The sequence below is a fragment of the Salvelinus alpinus genome, chromosome 6, assembly GCF_045679555.1.
Source record: "Salvelinus alpinus chromosome 6, SLU_Salpinus.1, whole genome shotgun sequence".
NCBI classification, from domain to species: Eukaryota; Metazoa; Chordata; class Actinopteri; order Salmoniformes; family Salmonidae; genus Salvelinus; species Salvelinus alpinus.
Window position 1 is genome coordinate 24,608,216 of NC_092091.1, and position 19,751 is coordinate 24,627,966.

Consider the following 19,751-nt stretch of genomic DNA (forward strand, 5'->3'; position numbering starts at 1 on the left):
TATTTAAAACATACAATGTACTTGCAGTGAAGCCGCTCAACATCTACATCACATTAGTCATCTAACAGACTCCCTTCCAGAGCAAGCCACAGAAGCAACCAGGGTCAACGCCCTGCTCAAGGACACATCAACAGATCTCCCACAAAAACGGGGACCTGAACCAGAGACCCATCAGCCACCGGCCCAATCTCCCAACCACCAGGCCACCAGCCCTCCAAGATCCCCCCCACAGTTCCCCAAGAGCTGCCCCTCAAACATCCGAGACCCCCCCAAGAAATGTTCCATTCATTCCATTTCCCCACCCCCAATGAACCAACAACCAACGAAATGAACAAAAGAGAAAAAAGACAAAGACAAAGGAAAACAGAAAACAACAATGCAAAAAATAAAAGAAATCGAGGACAACAAAAATCATAACAGCAAGGCCAAATAAATATGTTTGAGTGCATGTATGGCACTATTTACAGTGTGTGTGTGTGTGTGTGTGTGTGTGTGTGTGTGTGTGTGTGTGTGTGTGTGTGTGTGTGTGTGTGTGTGTGTGTGTGTGTGTGTGTGTGTGTGTGTGCAGTTGAAGTCGGAAGTTTACATACACCTTAGCCAAATACATTTAAACTCAGTTTTTCACAATTCCTGACATTTAATCCTAGTAAAAATTCCCTGTTTTATGTCAGTTAGGATCACCACTTTATTTTAAGAATGTGAAATGTCAGAATAATAGTAGAGAGAGATTTATTTCAGTTTTTATTTCTTTCATCACATTCCCAGTGGGTTAGAAGTTTACATACACTCAACTAGTATTTGGTAGCATTGCCTTTAAATTGTTTAACTTGGGTCAAACGTTTCGGGTAGCCTTCCACAAGCTTCCCACAATAAGTTGGGTGAATTTTGGCCCATTCCTCCTGACAGAGCTGGTGTAACTGAGTCAGGTTTGTAGGCCTCCTTGCTCGCACACACTTTTTCAGTTCTGCCCACACATGTTCTATGATATTGAGGTCAGGGCTTTGGGATGGCCACTCCAATACCTTGACTTTGTTGTCCTTAAGCCATTTTGCCACAACTTTGGAAGTATGCTTGAGGTCATTGTCCATTTGGAAGACCCATTTCCGACCAAGCTTTAACTTCCTGACTGATGTCTTGAGATGTTGCTTCAATATGTCCATATAATTTCCTCCCTCATGATGCCATCTATTTTGTGAAGTGCACCAGTCCCTCCTGCAGCATAGCACCCCCACAACATGATGCTGCCAAACCCGTGCTTCACGGTTGGGATGGTGTTCTTCAGCTTGCAAGCGTTCCCCTTTTTCCTCCAAACATAACGATGGTTATTATGGACAAACAGTCCTATTTTTGTTTCATCAGACCAGAGGACATTTCTCCAAAAAGTACGATCTTTGTCCCCATGTGCAGTTGCAAACCGTAGTCTGGCTTTTTTATGGCGGTTTTGTAGCAGTGGCTTCTTCCTTGCTGAGCGGCCTTTCAGGTTATGTTGATATAGGAGTCGTTTTACTGTGGATATAGAAACTTTTGTACGTGTTTCCTCCAGCATCTTCACAAGGTCCTTTGCTGTTGTTCTGGGATTGATTTGCACTTGATTTGATTTGCACAGAATGCGTCTCCTTCCTGAGCGGTATGACGGCTGCATGGTCCCATGGTGTTTATACTTGCGTACTATTGTTTGTACAGATTAACATGATTTCCCCATGATATCAAGCAAAGAGGCACTGAGTTTGAAGTTAGGCCTTGAAATACATCCACAGGTACACCTTCAATTGACTCAAATTATGTCATTTCGCCTATCAGAAGCTTCTAAAGCCATGACATCATTTTCTGGAATTTTCCAAGCTGTTTAAAGGCACAGCCAACTTAGTGTATGTAAACTTCTGACCCACTGGAATTGTGATACAGTGAATAATCTGTCTGTAAACAATTGTTGAAAAATTACTTGTGTCATGCACAAAGTAGATGTCCTAAATGACTTGCCAAAACTATAGTTTGTTAACAAGAAATTTGTGGAGTGGTTAAAAAATGAGTTTTAATGACTCCAACCTAAGTGTATGTAAACTTCCGACTTCAACTGTGCACGTGTGTGCATTTGAATGAGAGTGTGTGTTTATGCATTTGTACAAACACCTGCGTGGTATCAGCCTCAGGCAAACAGTCATTAGCTGTAACACTGCCCCTCAGTGTCATTCAAACTTACTTTTGGTTGTGTTTTATTTTGACCAATTTTTTTTAATCTTTGTCTTTGACTGTCATTCTATCACCCGCACAGCAACTCCACTCCCACTTGTCCTCAATTCCACATCCCAACCCTCAGTTCGCTTTTTTTGCCTAGAGTTTTATTTAATGTACTCCAGAGCTTTTTACTACCATTGTTTATATAATTTATCTTTGTTCCATACTGAAGTTTCTTCTTCTTTTTGTTTAGTTTAGCGTGATTTCTCAATGTTCTGTATGTTTACCAATCTGCTGCGTTGTCAGACTTATTTGCTATTCCCTTTGCCTCATCCCTCTCAGCCATACAGTTTTGCAATTCATTATCTATCCATGGGGATTTGGCAGTTCTAACAGTCAGTTTCTCGATGGGCGCATGCCTATCAGTAACCGGATAAAGCAATTTCATAAATGCTTCAAGTTGCATCAGGTTGATCCTAATTACACACATCAGACCAAGTTTTTCCGTTATAAGAATAAAATGGCTGGTACTTCCGACTGTTGACACCAGCTTGTGTCAATTTGTCAAGAGTAGTCGTTTGCTCCTCTATGGCTTTGTGCTTAATGCCTTGGTGTGTGAGTCAGCATATTGTGAGGATGTTAGAACGCACTGCACAAGCGGAAAACTGGCAAATGTTGCTCATGACACACCTTCTGAATTTTGATAATTTCAAGCACCCATCTCTGTATTTGTTTGTGAAATACATGGATTTGATTTGGCTGTAATACCTCACAGTTGATGGCCAGTTGTATAGTTTCCTGTGAAGGGGCACCACAGTCATCTAGTGGGGATAGGTGGTAATACCTCTGTAGAGGTACCCCTCTCTGGTACCATTCCAGGTGACCAGTGTCAGTGTGCTGCCTGCTGTAGTCCAGAAGGAGGAGGAGTTGCAGGGGACCGAATACATTTCCTGTGGAGAATGTGTATGTCAAAGCAGAGCCATCAGTCCATCTGCTGTCATTAATCAGCCAGGCTTTGTGTTGCCTAACCCCGGGGGACACCAGCCTTCCTCTCTGCTCGGGTGTTATCCTCAAACAGACACTCTCTCCTCTGAGAGTGATCTCTCTCTGCCATTGCAGGAAGTAACACGGGCTACAATGCAGATACACAACTCTCTCTGTGGGGAGGGGGAATGAGGATTATTTTTAGGCAAGGGAAATTCAGGAGGAATGTGCTATTCTCATATATCACTTGCAGCACCTTTTAACAGTGCTAATGCTTCAAATATTTCACCTAACCAGTACTAATACAGGTTAGAACAACTTTTTCAGAATTTAAGTTTTACTAAACTGACCTTTTCAGATATAGGAATAAACAGAAAGCAAAGTGAGATGTAAAGAGTTATGGTATACAGTTAGTAAAGCAGTAGCATACTGTACCTTTCCAGATGTTTCTGGGATTGATTTGTGAAAGCAGTTAATCTGTTATGAATATTACGAAAACTATTCTAATCACATACTGTGAAATTCTAATGGAAAAGTCTATAAGTAATTTGAGAATCCAATTAACAAGAAAATATACTATATGGTTTAAATACATACATATCTAGTACAGGTATTGCACTTTTCTATGTTTCCAAATGCGTCCTCTTGTGTTAATGAAAATCACTGTAAGGTCAAGACTGTTTACAGAATGCATTTAACCCAAACTTTGGGACTACCCTGCATTTTCTGGCCCCCATCTTCTTCAAAACATTTGACAATTCATTCCAGGCTACACAAATCTATATTCCATCCATGGATATACAATGACATTATGTCTAATATGCATTTCCCACAACAATCCCAGTGCATACGCATATCAGTAACAACAACATTAATGTTAGATGTCATGCAGTAAAAACGAAACTGCCACTGGACAAAAAGGCATCTACAATGCCACAATGTTAAGACAGTATCAATGACATACAACTTTAGTTCAGCATTGTACTGTAATGACCTCGACAGATCATAAATAAAATGATGTCCACAACAGAGGATTGAGTTCTTGAATTGAACCGGTTTGTTAACCACAACTCACACAGGCTACTTTGGCCGTAGCCTATGCTAAACACATCCGTATTCCACCCAGACTATTTGCTTTGACATCCCTCCCCACCCCCCTTTGTTTTTACACTACTGCTACTAGCTGTTTATTATCTATGCATAGTCACTTTACCCCTACCTACATGTACAAATTACCTCGACTAACCTTTACCCCAGCACATTAACTCGGTACCGGTACCCTCTGTATATAGCCTCATTATTGTTATTTTATTGTGTTACTTTTTTAATTTAAATTTCTTAGCTCTATTTTCTTAAAACTGCACTGTTGGTTAAGGGCTTGTAAGTAAGCATTTCACAGTAAGGTCTACACCTGTTGCATTTGGCACATGTGACAAATATATTTGATTTGATTTGATTAAACAACAGGTATCCAACTCTCTGTTAGGACGTGAACGAGACAGAACAATGAAAGCATGGCAATATAACATGTAATGCCCAGCTCCCTTGCCCAGCCCCCCACTTGTCCATCAACTACAAGGACACCTGCACTGAAACATTCCAGGCATTTATTTGATTGGCAGACAGCAGGGGGACTGGCATGCTGGACCCTGTGAAACCATCAGAAACTGATAAACATGCAATGATAGCCACACAACAACAGAATGTCAGAACACAGGCACACATAACTAACCAAGCAAGTCGCTACAGTACTGATTTATGGTATTTGTCTGCATGCCACTAGATAGCGTCAAATCCAGTCAGGGGAGCTCATTAGTGATTTCATTCCCTTAGGTAGTTTTGAATTACTTCAAATTACATAGCTAAACTGTGTACTATTGACTTAACTCACAACCTTGCCCAGCATAGGCCTGCTACTGCCAACACACCCCGGTTCCTTAGTTCTCTCTCTGTTCTCTGTCTCTTCCTCTCTCTCCTCAGCATGTCTGTGCTGGTTCCCCTGTATTCTCTTTAAAGTGCAAAACATTTTTGAAGGACTCGGCTGACAGGAGATAGAGGAGTTCTGAAGGCAGGTTTTAATCACTCTGTAATACTATATTTTGAGAGAAGCAAGGGCTCAACCCCCCTTCCATTCCCTCCCTTCCTCTAATACACCCTTTCTCTCTTCAGGCTGTGTATCACCAATGGATGGGAAATATGCTATTTTTCTTGTCTTACCCCTGTTTTTTCACATTCTTACCCACTATTATAATATGAGCTGTGGACTATCCAGTGTTAGTGGCCATTTAAACAGTGCAGCCACACAATTTCAACTGTTCTTTAAACAGTGCAGCTGCTCCAGTTTCAACTGTTCTGCCTGCGGCTATGGAACCCTGACCTGCTCACCGGACGTGCTACCTGTCCCAGACCTGCTGTTTTCAACTCTCTAGAGACTGCAGGAGCAGTAGAGATCAAATCAAATTGTATTTGTCACATACACATGGTTAGCAGATGTTAATGTGAGTGTAGCGAAATGCTTGTGCTTCTAGTTCTGACAATGCAGTAATAACCAACGAGTAATCTAACCTAACAATTCCACAACTACTACCTTATACACACAAGTGTAAAGGGATAAAGAATATGTACATAAAGATGTATGAATGAGTGATGGTACAGAACGGCATAGGCAAGATGCAGTAGATGGTATAGAGTACAGTATATACATATGAGATGAGTAATGTAGGGTATATAAACATAAAGTGGCATAGATACTCTTAATGATCGGCTATGAAAAGCCAACTGACATTTACTCCTGAGTTGATGACTTGCTGCACCCTCGACAACTACTGTGATTATTATTATTTGACCATGCTGGTAATTTATGAACATTTGAACATCTTGGCCATGTTCTGTTATAATCTCCACCCGGCACAGCCAGAAGAGGACTGGCCACCCCTCATAGCCTGGTTCCTCTCTAGGTTTCTTCCTAGGTTTTGGCCTTTCTAGGGAGTTTTTCCTAGCCACTGTGCTTCTACACCTGCATTGCTTGCTGTTTGGGGTTTTAGGCTGGGTTTCTGTACAGCACTTTGAGATATCAGCTGATGTAAGAAGGGCTATATAAATAAATTTGAACCAGGGTTAAGTCAGTAACCTCCGGTAGCTGCTAGATGCGGTTGTAATAAACAGAACGGTTTATGTTTCTTCCTACAAATGTGTCTCTATCTTTGAACGGTTTAAGCTACAAAATATTATGACCCCATCACTGAAAAATAAGACCCTCAGTAACAAGTACGTGCCACAGAAGGCTGATGAGGGGAGGAAGGCTCATAATAATGACTGGGATGGGGTAAATTGAATGGTATCAACCAAATGGAAACCATGTGTTTGATGAGTCCGATACCATTCCATTGATTCCTTTCCAGCCATTACTATGAGCCCGTCCTCCCCAATTAAGGTGCCACCAACCTCCTGTGGTACGTATGTACATACCTACTGTTTCCCTCTACCATGCCCACGAGCCATTAGATTAGAACCTGTGGGAAAAATAACATAATTAATTATGATGATCTTTTCAACACAGAAGATCAATAACCATTATTGCCTGATGATCTTCTGAACTTCCCAATACCTTTCTGGTGCATTTCAGTCACTTTTTTATTTTATTTATTAGGATCCCCATTAGCCGACGCCAATGGCTACAGCTGGTCTTACTAAGGTCCGACATATAACGAAAAATATATTACACTTCAAACCATACTGTCTTCAGATTGAAATACTGTAGAAAATACTGTCAGTCTGATTTGTAATAGACTGTAATAGCCCAAATTTAAAAAGCAAACCTTGATTACATAACGTTTTTACATGGTGGGGTCTCAAAAAATGTTTGATATCAAGAAGGGGTTGAGGGTCAAAAAAGTTTGCGAACCCCTGCCTGTGTAACACAATCCAAGGGGCAAATCAATCAGTGACTCATGGCTCAATTTGCCACACTATTACAAGTTCTTGTTCACTCTTGCATCAGGATTCTCTGTGACTTTACCTTAGAACCATAATAGTATGGGCTGCCCATCCAAGAAGTGACGCTCAAGGATTCCAATTTTGTGCTGCTTTCAAGACAACTTGGAAACTCGGGAACCCTCTGAGTAAAAATATCCTTACGCTTCCAATTGGTTCCTAACGTTTTTGGAGTAAAGGTTCCTATTGGTTGATTCTGACACTTTCCAAGCGGGAAACTCAGAGTTCATCTTTCTTGCTGCATTCAGACAACTCGGAACTCGGAAACACAGAAATGTCCGACTTCGAAACTTGTAGAAAGATGAGCTCTGATGCCGCATTCACGTTATGTCAGAAACTCTGTGTATCCGACTTGTTAACCAAGGCAGAAGAGTTAAATCCAGAGTTTCTCATTTGGGAGGTATCAGAATCAACCAATAGGAAGCTCTACGCAAATAACTTACGTTCATTTTAACTCGGAGACCTGAGTTTCCAAGATGACAAGAACGTAGCATGAGTTTCCCACTTGGATCCAACTCTTCCGCCTAGGTTAACAAGTTAGATATTTCCGAGACACGGGGTGGGGGCCTATGCATATTTATAAACAATAGCTGGTGCACAAAATCTAAGGAAGTCTCAGGGTTTTGCTCGCCTAAAGCAGAGTATCTCATGATAAGCTGTAGACCACACTATCTACCTAGAGAGTTTTCATCTGTATTTTTCGTAGCTGTCTATATACCACCACAGACAGAGGCTGGCACTAAAACCGCACTCAATGAGATGTATTCCGCCATAAGCAAAGGAAAACGCTCATCCAGAGGTGGCGCTCCTAGTGGCCAGGGACTTTAATGCAGGGAAACTTAAATCAGTTTTACCTCATTTCTATCAGCATGTTAAATGTGCAACCAGAGGGGAAAAAAATTCTAGACCACCTTTACTCCACACACAGAGACACGCACAAAGCTCTCCCTCGCCCTCCATTTGTCAAATCTGACCATAATTCTATCCTCCTGATTCCTGCTTACAAGCAAAAAATAAAGCAGGAAGCACCAGTGACTCGGTCTATAAAAAGGTGGTCAGATGAAGCAGATGCTAAACTACAGGACTATTTTTCTAGCACAGACTGGAATATGATGGCATTGAGGAGTACACCACATCAGTCACTGGCTTTATCAATAAGTACATCGAGGACATTGTCCTCACAGTGACTGTACGTACATACCCCAACCAGAATCCATGGATTACAGTCAACATTTGCACTGAGCTAAAGGGTAGAGCTGCTGCTTTCAAGGAGTGGGACTCTAACCCGGAAGCTTATTAGAAATCCCGCTATGCCCTCCGACGAACAATCAAACAGGCAAAGCATCGATACAGGACTAAGATCGAATCGTACTACACCGGCTGCGACACTCGAAGGATGTAGCAGGGCTTGCAAACTATTACAGACTACGCACAGCTGAGAGCTTCCCAGTGAAACGAGCGTAACAGACGAGCTAAATAACCTCTATGCTCGCTTCGAAGCAACCTACTCCAATTTGCATACCACACCAACAATCTCTATTGCACTCCACACTGCCCTTTCCCACCTGGACAAAAGGAACCCCTATGTGAGAATGCTATTCATTGATTACAGCTCAGCATTCAACACCATAGTCCCCTCAAAGCTCATCACTAAGCTAAGGACCCTGGGACTAAACACCTCCCTCTGCAACTGGATCCTGGACTTCCTGACGGGCCACCCCCAGGCGGTAAGGGTAGTCAACAATACTTCCTGTTCACTCATGACTGCACAGCCAGGCACGATTCCAACACCTTCATTAAGTTTGCTGATGACACAACAGTGATCACCGACAACGATGAGACAGCCTATAGGGAGGAGGTCATAGACTTGACTGTGTGGTGCAAGGACAACAACCTCTCCCTCAACGTGATCGAGACAAAGGAGATGATTGTGAACTACAGGAAAAGGAGGACCAAGCAGGCCTTGGTCCTCGACGGGGCTGCAGCGGAGCAGGTTGACAGCTTCAAGTTCCTTGGCGTCCACATCACCAATAAACTAACATGGTCCAAGCACACTAAGACAGTCGTGAAGAGGGCACGACAAAACCTATTCCCCCTCAGGAGACGGAAAAGATTTGGCATGGTTCCTCAAAAAGTTTTATAGCTGCACCATCGAGAGCATCCTGACGGGTTGCATCACTGCCTGGTATGGCAACTGCTCTGCCTCCGACCGCAAAGGCACTACAGAGGGTAGTGCGTACGGCCCAGTACATCACCGGGGTCAAGCTTCCTGCCATCCAGGACCTCTATACCAGGCGGTGTCAGAGGAAGGCCCTAAAAAATGTCAAAGACTCCAGCCACCCTAGTCATAGACTGTTCTCTCTGCTACCGCATGGCAAGCGGTACCAGAGCGCCAAGTCTAGGTCCAAGAGGCTTCTAAACAGCTTCTACCCCCAAGCCATAAGACTCCTGAACATCTAATCAAATGGCTAACGTAAACTCACCCCATTCCGTACAAATGTGCGCAACCACAACATTCAAACGAGGCTACAGAAAGAAAACTAATGGGACTGTAGCGACTGTGTTGACTTCAAAATCATGGGGTGTGAACTAGGTTTCTATTCAAGCGTTGATCGACATGGTAATGGCTCTATAGTATTGGAGAAAAGTTGAAAAAACAGACCCTCCGTTACATCGTGACGTGTCATGTCATAACGTACAGCACGCATAAAGCAACTATTTCTGTCTTACAATCTCTCTCCACCAGGTGTAGCACTTCTCTCATCTTTTAAAAACAAGAAATGGACAGTGACGGGGGTAAGGAGGGGATACCTAGTCATTTTTTTGCGTCATCATTGCATGCGATCATCATTCTCAAACCTTCAAATAGGTATGTAATGACACATTAGATAAACTCTTTATAGTGTTTAATTTACATTTTAGAGGCGATAAGTTGGACAGATCGAGTGAAAAAAAACAATTTTCACACACAACATTTACATTTACATTTAAGTCATTTAGCAGACGCTCTTATCCAGAGCGACTTACAAATTGGTGCATTCACCTTATGATATCCAGTGGAACAACCACTTTACAATAGTGCATCTAACTCTTTTAAGGGGGGGGGGGTTAGAAGGATTACTTTATCCTATCCTAGGTATTCCTTAAAGAGGTGGGGTTTCAGGTGTCTCCGGAAGGTGGTGATTGACTCCGCTGACCTGGCGTCGTGAGGGAGTTTGTTCCACCATTGGGGTGCCAGAGCAGCGAACAGTTTTGACTGGGCTGAGCGGGAACTGTACTTCCTCAGAGGTAGGGAGGCGAGCAGGCCAGAGGTGGATGAACGCAGTGCCCTTGTTTGGGTGTAGGGCCTGATCAGAGCCTGAAGGTACGGAGGTGCCGTTCCCCTCACAGCTCCGTAGGCAAGCACCATGGTCTTGTAACGGATGCGAGCTTCAACTGGAAGCCAGTGGAGAGAGCGGAGGAGCGGGGTGACGTGAGAGAACTTGGGAAAGTTGAACACCAGACGGGCTGCATCATCTCAACATCTCAACATCTCTCCTTTTCACTATCACACATTAGTTTCGCTTCCCCACCCGCCATTTTTAAAAAGACCCGACGGGGCTCATTGCCTGCTTGAATTATGCAGAAACGGGCAGCGTTTAGGTCATGTAATTGATTATGTTGGAAAGGGGAGAAATTGTGCTTTACAATGGTATTGACATTACAGTTGATCTGGAAGTATTACGTTTTTGGGGCCCCACGCTGCTGCTACTCTCTGTTATTATCTATGCATAGCCATTTTAATAACTCCACCTACATGTACATAATTACCTCAATTACCTCGACACCGGTGCCCACCGCACATTGACTCTGTAGTTACCGCCTGTATATAGCCACGCTATTGTTATTTACTGCTGCTCTTTAATTATTTGTTATTCTTATCTTTCTTAGAACTGCATTGTTGGTTAATTAAGGGGTTGTAAGTAAGCATTTCACTGTATGGTACCTGTGGTATTCGGCGTGTGTGACAAATAAAATTGGATTTGATTTGAAAGTATCAGAATCAACCAACAGGAAGCTCCACGTTTCCGAGTCCGGAGGTTTCCTATAGGCGGGTTCACAACAACATTAGAGCTTCGGAGGCAATAGAACGCGGAAGTAAATTTACAATAGTAAAGGAGCTAAACCAAATCGAAAAGAGTATTGTATCTATTGTAGGCCTATTATTCTCATAAACGTAGCTATAATAATACGTTTAGTAGATTTAGTTAAGTGACGCTGGAGTATTATGAACGCGGAATTGGAAGCTCAGGAGGATGAACTGCTGGCGCTCGCGAGTATCTACAGTCAGGAGTTCAGACGGACTGTGTCAGGATTGGGTGGGGAAATCCGGGTCTCTTTGGACCTGCCTCGGGACTTCAGTGTGATTGTCAAAGCAGGTTTGGATTCAAATAATAGTCATTATTTTATAATTTATGCAAATCACCTCAACTCACAATTTAGAAACCGTTATATGAGTATTGAATTATTTTGATCTCACCTCCAGTTTTATTGTAGCCTTTAATTAGGTTATGCTACAATACAAATTGACGAAACATATATTCTATACTCAGGGTATTCTAGTAAAGCAGATGAATGGTATCAAGGCTTCTTTTGTCTTTATTGTGATACCAAGGTGACAAGCACAGAGATTATGTCATATCTTTCCTCCCTCCTCTGGTGCTGACCTTCGACCTACCTTTGGATTACCCTTCCACCTCATCACCCGAGTATATACTGAGCTGTAAGTGGCTCTCCCATAGTCAGGTATGTTTAGATCAAAAATGTATTCAATACTGTGAAGTGTATTGAGTTTTAGACATCATTTGTATGTGTAGTAATCATTGATTAATGTCTCAGCTCTCAGCAGTGTGTAAGCATTTGGATGAGATATGGGAGGACACTGTGGGCAATGTGGTCCTCTTCTACTGGGTCCAGTTCCTCAGAGACGACCTGCTTGACTTCCTGAATATCCGGCCACCGCTGGAGATCCTTGTCAATGACCAGGGCCAGGCCACTCCATCTCCTGAGGGCAGCGAGGCTGGAGACTCTCAGGGGGAAGCAGAGGGCAGTGTAGTTGAAACCTCTGAGGCTGCAGTGTCCCTGGACCCAAGGGCCCTCTCAATGTTAGCCACAGACACAGACCTCCTGGTGCATCTGCTGGACTATGATGAGAGACAGAGGCTGAGAGTGTTCGAGGGACAGGCATATGACTGTGGGATCTGCTTTATGAGCAAGTTAGGCTCTAGTCAGTACAGAGAGTGCGGCCATATCTACTGCAACGAATGCATGTCGGAGTACTTCACGGTCCAGATCAGAGACGGGAACGTCCGTGGCCTTACCTGTCCAGAGCCTGAGTGCAGCTCCACAGCTACACCCTCACAGGTAATGAAAAACTGAAGTGAATAGATGTTTATTCTAGAGATCAAAGTTGAAATACAGTTTCCTCAATGAATATCTGAAGTTAACCTGTGTGAAACTGCTATTCTACACTATGTGGAAACTAAACCCAGAGGATGAACTGTTGTTTAAGGTGAAGCGGTTGGTTGGGGAGGAGTTATTCACCCGTTACGACCGCCTCCTGCTCCAGTCCACTCTGGACCGCATGGCTGACGTGATTTACTGCGCCCGCAAGGCCTGTGTTGCCCCAGTGGTGCTGGAACCGGACACAACCGCTGCCCTCTGTCCCTCCTGCCGCTATGCCTTCTGCACTATCTGTCGCAAGACCTACCATGGCACCTCCAACTGTAAACTGAGGGCAAACACACTCCTGACCTCAGGCTCTGACTCAGCTGCTGAGTCATCCAATGCAGGTGTACCTCAGACAGAGGGTAAGAGAAACCATTCAGTGTAAGTTATATGCAACCAAATGAACCACATGCAAGTCTGTTGATCAGTCACACTTTCGGAGCCTTGGTGCTGTGTGAAAAACTACAATGAAACTGTATGATTGTGGAAGGTAACTTAGATTAGAATGTTTCAATAATTCTTAAAGAAATATTAAACACAATTAATGTATTTTAGATGCTGTGCCTCTAAGCACTGTCATGGCATTTTAAGTATCCAATGATTAGCTCTATCTACTGTTGAGTCATTGCAGTCATTCCAGGTTGCTTTGGCTCAATCAAACTCTTATCCCAGCTTGTGCGCCATTTTCTGTGTTTGTCTGTTTCTGCCTGTAGCTGGGCTCCAGGGCCTATGGGAAGATTATGCCTCAGGCAGTGAGGAGAGGAGAATGTTCCTGGAGAAACGCTATGGGAAACACATTCTCAACACAGTGCTGGAGGAGAGCCTGAGTGAAGGCTGGAAAGGCCAGAACAGCAAAGAATGTCCATCCTGCCGTGCCAACATACAGGTAAGCCTGAGCTCTATAACCAGCCTATTGTACCTTTGACATGGCATGGCTTGACATCATCTTCGTGACCAATGTCTATCCTCTCATTACAGAAGAACGGTGGTTGTAACAAGATGGCCTGTTTCACCTGTGGTCAGTACTTCTGCTGGGTGTGCCTTAGTATCCTGGACAAAAATAACCCTTACAAGCATTATGAAAACCCTAACACTGCCTGCTATAATGCCACATTTGACTGACAGTAAGGTTGTGCTACTGTTTGATAACCCTGTGCATGTTATTTTAGAGCTCAAGTTCAGATCAAATCATATTTATAGTCAATGCTATCAGATTACTATATGAGCTTTCTAAAATCGTAGGCATGTAACAAAAATTGCTGCTCAAATACCTTAACCCATTTGTTTCCTGGTGCACCTAAGTGCAACTCAACCAAGGTTATGGATGAACACAATAAAATATAACCTCTCAGAAATGCTGGCTTTTTCAGACCCTTGAAAAGTGCTTCTTACAGTTCTTTAACACATTTAAAGCTTTCTTTAAGATTTACCTCAGTATTTGGCCAAATATGCAGTCAATAATGAAGCTTTATTCTATGCTACAATACAGTGTACATCATGGCTCTCAAACCCAGTTCCTGAAGAGCTACCGTCCAGTAAGTTTTCGCTCCAACCCTAATCTAGCACACCTGATTCTATTAATTAGCTGGTTGATAAACTGAATCAGGTTAGTTACATCTGGGGTTGGAGCGAAAACCTACAGGAGGGTAGCACTCCAGGAACATGGTTGGCGAGCCCTGATTTACATTAATAGCTTTAAAAACAAGAATTTTCTCTGTGTAAAGCATCACAACAATAAATATGTTGTTCAGCGATAGATGGGAGGGGTTGAGGATAGCTGAAGGATGGGACGAAAAACAAACAGAAAGATAACTAATGTAAAATATACTGTGTCCGTAAAATGTATATAGTATGTATAAGCTGGAAGTAGAAGCCTAAGTGTTGTTGTCCATTAGTTTACTACAATTAGGGGAGGAGTGGAAGGGTTAGGGGAAAATAATAAAGGAAAATATATACAAGTATGTATATATATACATATATATATTTAAAATAATATATATTTATTACAAATATATACATGTGGGATTGGAAATGATGCAGAGAATTACATATTAGAAGCCACAACCTATCTGCATGTCACGCCCTGACCTTAGATATCTCTGTTTTTCTATATATTTTGGTTAGGTCAGGGTGTGACTAGGGTGGGTACGCTAGTTTTGTATGTCTAGGGTTTTTGGGGTGTTGTATGGGGGTGTTGTATGTCTATGTTGGCCTGATATGGTTCCCAATCAGAGACAGCTGTTTATCGTTGTCTCTGATTGGGGATCATATTTAGGTAGCCATTTTCCTCGTTTGTGTTGTGGGATCTTGTCTACATTGAGTTGCCTGAGTGCACACCTGTAGCTTCACGTTTCGTTTGGTTGTTTGTTGTTTTGTTAGAGGAGTTTCAGTTGATTAAAATTATGTGGAACTCTACTCACGCTGCGCCTTGGTCTCATATTTACGACGATCGTGACAGAAGATCCCACCAACAAAGGACCAAGCAGCGTGCCCAGGAGGAAGAAGTATCCTGGACTTGGGAAGAAATCCTGGATGGAGCAGGACCCTGGACAAGGGCTGGGGAGTATCGCCGTCCGAAGGAGGAAATAGAGGCAGCGAAAGAGGAAAGGCGACGATACGAGGGGACACGGCTAGCACGGAAACCCGAGAGGCAGCTCCAAAGATTTTTTGGGGGGCGGGGCACACGGGAGATTGGTTGGAGGAGGTAGGGTTTAGACCTGAGCCAACTCCCCGTGCTTACCGTGGGGAGTGTGTGACTGGTCAGGCACCGTGTTATGCAGTGATGCGCACGGTGTCTCCAGTGCACATTCATAGCCCGATGCGCTCTATTCCAGCTCCCCGCATTTGCCGCGCTAGAATGGGCATCCAGCCAGGACGGGTTGTGCCAGCTCAGCGCTCCTGGTCTCCAGTACACCTCTTCGGACCAGGATATCCTGCGCCAGCTCTACGTACTCTATCGCCAGTACGCCTTCACAGCCCAGTCACACACAGCCCAGTGTGTCCTGTCCCAGCGCCCCGCACTTATCGAGCTAAAGTGAGCATCCAGCCAGGATGCATTGTGCCAGCTCTACGCTCCAGATCTCCAGTGCGCATCCACAGTCCAGTACGTCCTGTGCCTCTTCCCCGCACTCGCCCTGAGGTGCGTGTCATCAGCCCGGTGCCACCTGTACCGGTCCCACGCATCAGGCCTCCAGTGCGCATCCACAGTCCAGTCCGTCCTGTGCCTCTTACCCGCACTCGCCCTGAGGTGCGTGTCATCAGCCCGGTGCCACCGGTACCGGTCACATGCATCAAGCCTCCAGTGCGCCTCCACAGTTTCCGGCGACAGTCCCCAGTCCAGAGCTTCCGGCGACAGTTCCCAGTCCAGAGCTTCCGGCGACGTTTCGGAACCTCCAACGACGGGCCACGGTCTGGAACCTCCAACGACGGGCCACGGTCCGGAACCTCCAATGACGATCTACGGTCCGGTTCCTCCGGCGACGATCCACGGTCCGGAGCCTCCGAAGACGATCCACGGTTCGAGGCTTCCGGCGGCGATCCACGGTTCGAGGCTTCCAGAGCTGCGTCCAGAACCAGAGCCGCCACCAAGGGTAGATGCCCACCCGGACCCTCCCCTATAGGTTCAGGTTTGCGGCCGGAAGTCCGCACCTTTGGGGGGGGGGGGGGGGGGGTACTGTCACGCCCTGACCTTAGATATCTCTGTATGTCTAGGGTTTTTGTATGTCTAGGTGTATTGTATGTCTATGTTGGCCTGATATGGTTCCCAATCAGAAACAGCTGTTTATCGTTGTCTCTGATTGGGGATCATATTTAGGTAGCCATTTTCCTTGTTTGTGTTGTGGGATCTTGTCTACAGTAAGTTGCCTTTGTGCACTCCAGTAGCTTCACTTTTCGTTTGTGCTTTTTGTTTGTTTTGTTTAGTGAGTTTCTCTTTATTAAAATTATGTGGAACTCAATGCACGCTGCGCCTTGGTCTCCTCTTTACGACGATCGTGACACTGCAATATTAAGCTGATCTACCACCTAAAATATATATTCTTTAATAATCTGGTCAGACAAGATTAATGATAGGAATGCAGTCATCCCTCCATTTCCTTACCACGCAGGGAGGAGGAGCTCTACCTAAACAGGACATGAGAGTAGATAGCTTCAAACGACTTCACTGACATTGACCTTAAAGATTAAGAAGAAAACAGACAGGATAATTGGCACTTATCAGAATGGTTGTTACACTGCACTCATTGCTCTTCTGTTTATCCTTCACACTGTAAATGGACAGACTACTACAGGTAGGTAGAGCACACACACATACCGTAGATTAACCTTTTCTTACATAACAATTTAGTCAAGGACTTCAATACAAAATGTCATGTTAACATTTTAGCCTTGTACTGTACACTGGTTATCCCATATCTACGTGAGAATAAAACATTCCTAAACAGTACTGTTGATAATAAATACGACACAAATAAATTGAATAGGCTTTCCAGTCCATTTATATATTGTTTTGCAAAACCTTTCTCAACTCTTCTGCATGAATGACTCCAATTTGTCTTGCTGTTTGTCCTCTGAGAACAGCAACTCCACCATCGAGCACTACTGATCCACCATTGAGCTCAGCAGCCCCACAGTCAAGTGGGACTCCTGTCCAACAAACGAGGTCAAATGATCCACTGTCAAGCTCAACAGCCACTTCATCCTCAACAACTTCACCATCAGATACAACAGCTTCATCAGTTGGTATAACACCCTCGTCAACACCCTCACTGATTGGTGCCTCATTTCCAGTGTCAATCACAGACAACCCTACATCTATTGCAACAACTAAAGCATCAAGTTTGACACCTCAACAGCCAAATGCAACAGCTCTGCCATCAAATGTAACAAATCCATCTACCAATACAAGCTCTCAGAGTGCATGGACAACTCTGGCCACTACAGGCGGGTCATTCAATACCACTCAATATCACTTTGGCAATTTGTCGACACCATTTCCTGGGATTAGTGGAACTAGCCCAGTTCCTCTGGTGGCTCCATTCTCAAGTAAGTTTCTCTGCAATGCATCAGATAAAATAAATTATGAATCAAATCCTGCTGTAAATATAACTACCGTATACTTGAATTATTGTCCTATCATTTTAAAATGTTCCTTTTTTGAAAATTCTGAATAAATGATAACTGATTACAAAATTTACATTCAGTAGCAAGGTAAAGACCACCTATGCTTTTAACATATTTTCATACTTGTTTTTATATGTTTGCATTCTAGGGAGATGTTCTTCAAATCCACCTCTGTGTTGTCTTGGGCTCAACAATTCCTGTTTCAGAGGGTGCTTCTGTGATGTGGCCTGTATAAGGTTGAAAGATTGCTGCCCAGACTTCCGGACTACTTGTGTGACAGGTATAGCTGGGCCATTGTTTTATCATCTCTGTTTTTGTGGAGGCCCTTGATCACTATTAATAATAGTTGTAAAATCTTGAAATTGTAGTAACTTCAAATTGTAAACATGCTACTTGTGTCTGAGGTGGCATCATTTACTGTCTTTGTTTAAAGGTGTGCAGATTGGATCAGCCACGGTGTCCCCAGTCTCCAACGCAACCAATTCCACTTCCACATCATTCCCAGTGTTCTCATTTCCAGGTTCCTTTAGTTTTCTTCTCTACCACATCAAAATGTGATTTTTTTAAATACATTTTATCAAGGCTTTACAGTTAACCTTCCTGTTCAATAATTTGTTTTTCCAATCATCCTAAAGGAAATTGTGCTGTAAAGGCACCAATGTGAATTGCTTCAGAGGGTCCTTCTGTGACGAGGTTTGTCAGACTCTAAATGACAGCTGTCCTGACTATGCAGATACCTGCACAAAAGGTCAGAACCCTTGATCCCTCTTTTTTAAATCATTAACAGTTCAAGTGTACATGATGTGTTTGATAGTATTTTGCTCTGTACCTATTTTGGGAAACACCAAAAACTAGAACTGAGTTTCAGGACACCAACATCGAAGAGGGATGGTTGAAAGATTATTATACTTTTTTGCCATTAACTCAAAGTATGTCATATTTTTTAGACATTCAGAAGGTGATTGGTAGTGGAAAGATATCCATTCTTGCTCCACCCAATTCAACTGATGCGTCTCTTGAAGTGTCTATTCAGAATGTAAGTGCTTCTGCTTTCTCTTTGCCTATCTCAACACTCAGAAACAACAAATGCTCTACTTACATATTTACATTTTAGTAATTTAGCAGACGCTCTTTTCAGAGCGACCAACTCGCTTAACTGCTAGGCTATCTGCCAGGGTGACATAGATCAAAATCAGTCATAGAAGACCGGAAAGACTTGATTTGTGAATCTGCAGAAATATATAGTTAGGTTGCATTGATCTCTCACTTTTCACTTTGTCTATCAACACCTTGCTTTGTCAACAACACCTTGCTCCTCGACCTCCTCCTTCTCAGGTCTGCAGCTGAACACTGAAATCAGCTCCTTCAGAATCATCAAACTTAAGAAGACCAAACTTAATTTGTAAATCTGCTCAAACACATCAGAAATATGTAATTAGGTTGCATTTTTCTTTCTCTCTGTTTGATGAAACTAAACATAATTGAATATATTACAACGTAAAGCACTTGTTATAGATACTTCTAATGTATATCTGGTTTGACGGGTACTATGTGGGAAAACAATAATATGTTAAATGTATTGGTCGCATACACATATTTAGCAGATGTTATTGTGGGTGTAGTGAAATGCTTGTGTACAGAGAAACGCTTTGCATGGCTGTCTGTGGATGAGATGTGTCTTTAATGTAATTTCTCAAATAAATTGTCAGACTTATTGGACTAAACATTGAACATGAAATGAATCATACAATACTGTTCCTCCCTGAACAAGCAGGAAGTTGCCAGTAGAGGTCATAGTAACACAGTTTTCCATTGCATGATGCTTTCCTTGCCTTTCTCCTGTATAGAATAAACCACCTTTCTTGATCTGGGTAGCTTCTTCGGTTTTACCAGCAGGGGTCCCCAGTCCCCACTATACAGTAGTGGACATTTTTAATATGCCTAGAAATAGCTTCTCATCTCAATATCCTGAAACTCTAGGACACCACCAA

The 19,751-nt window shown here is 43.2% G+C and overlaps 1 protein-coding gene and 1 long non-coding RNA gene across 5 annotated transcripts in view; one reads left to right on the plus strand and one right to left on the minus strand.

The window, feature by feature from the left end:
- LOC139578429 (uncharacterized) overlaps positions 1 to 19,751 on the minus strand; it is a 98,207-nt gene that overhangs the window by 76,659 nt on the left and 1,797 nt on the right. The gene's annotated exons all lie outside the window — the stretch shown is intronic.
- Positions 11,218 to 19,626, plus strand: LOC139578428 (E3 ubiquitin-protein ligase RNF14-like). Of its 4 annotated transcripts, none has more exons than XM_071405996.1 (12): positions 11,218 to 11,570; positions 11,807 to 11,937; positions 12,031 to 12,555; positions 12,704 to 13,001; positions 13,353 to 13,525; positions 13,618 to 13,684; positions 13,931 to 17,682; positions 17,909 to 18,040; positions 18,194 to 18,280; positions 18,396 to 18,508; positions 18,708 to 18,796; positions 19,096 to 19,626. In XM_071405996.1, the coding sequence occupies exons 1-7, from the start codon at positions 11,420 to 11,422 to the stop codon at positions 13,981 to 13,983; spliced, it is 1,398 nt and encodes a 465-aa protein (XP_071262097.1). In that variant the 5' UTR covers positions 11,218 to 11,419; the 3' UTR covers positions 13,984 to 17,682; positions 17,909 to 18,040; positions 18,194 to 18,280; positions 18,396 to 18,508; positions 18,708 to 18,796; positions 19,096 to 19,626. The 4 variants fall into 4 exon arrangements, with proteins under 4 accessions (XP_071262097.1, XP_071262098.1, XP_071262096.1 ...); XM_071405997.1 differs by having other exon boundaries at positions 13,942 to 17,682; XM_071405995.1 differs by having other exon boundaries at positions 11,219 to 11,570; positions 13,618 to 16,928; positions 17,218 to 17,682.

Coding starts and splice junctions, on each gene's coding strand:
- LOC139578428 (XM_071405994.1), top strand. CDS start 11,420: ATGAACGCGGAATTGGAAGCTCAGGAGGATGAACTGCTGGCGCTCGCG. Junction 11,571..11,806: donor CAGTGTGATTGTCAAAGCAG/GTTTGGATTCAA, acceptor TGTGATACCAAG/GTGACAAGCACAGAGATTAT. Junction 12,556..12,703: donor CCACAGCTACACCCTCACAG/GTAATGAAAAAC, acceptor CTGTTGTTTAAG/GTGAAGCGGTTGGTTGGGGA.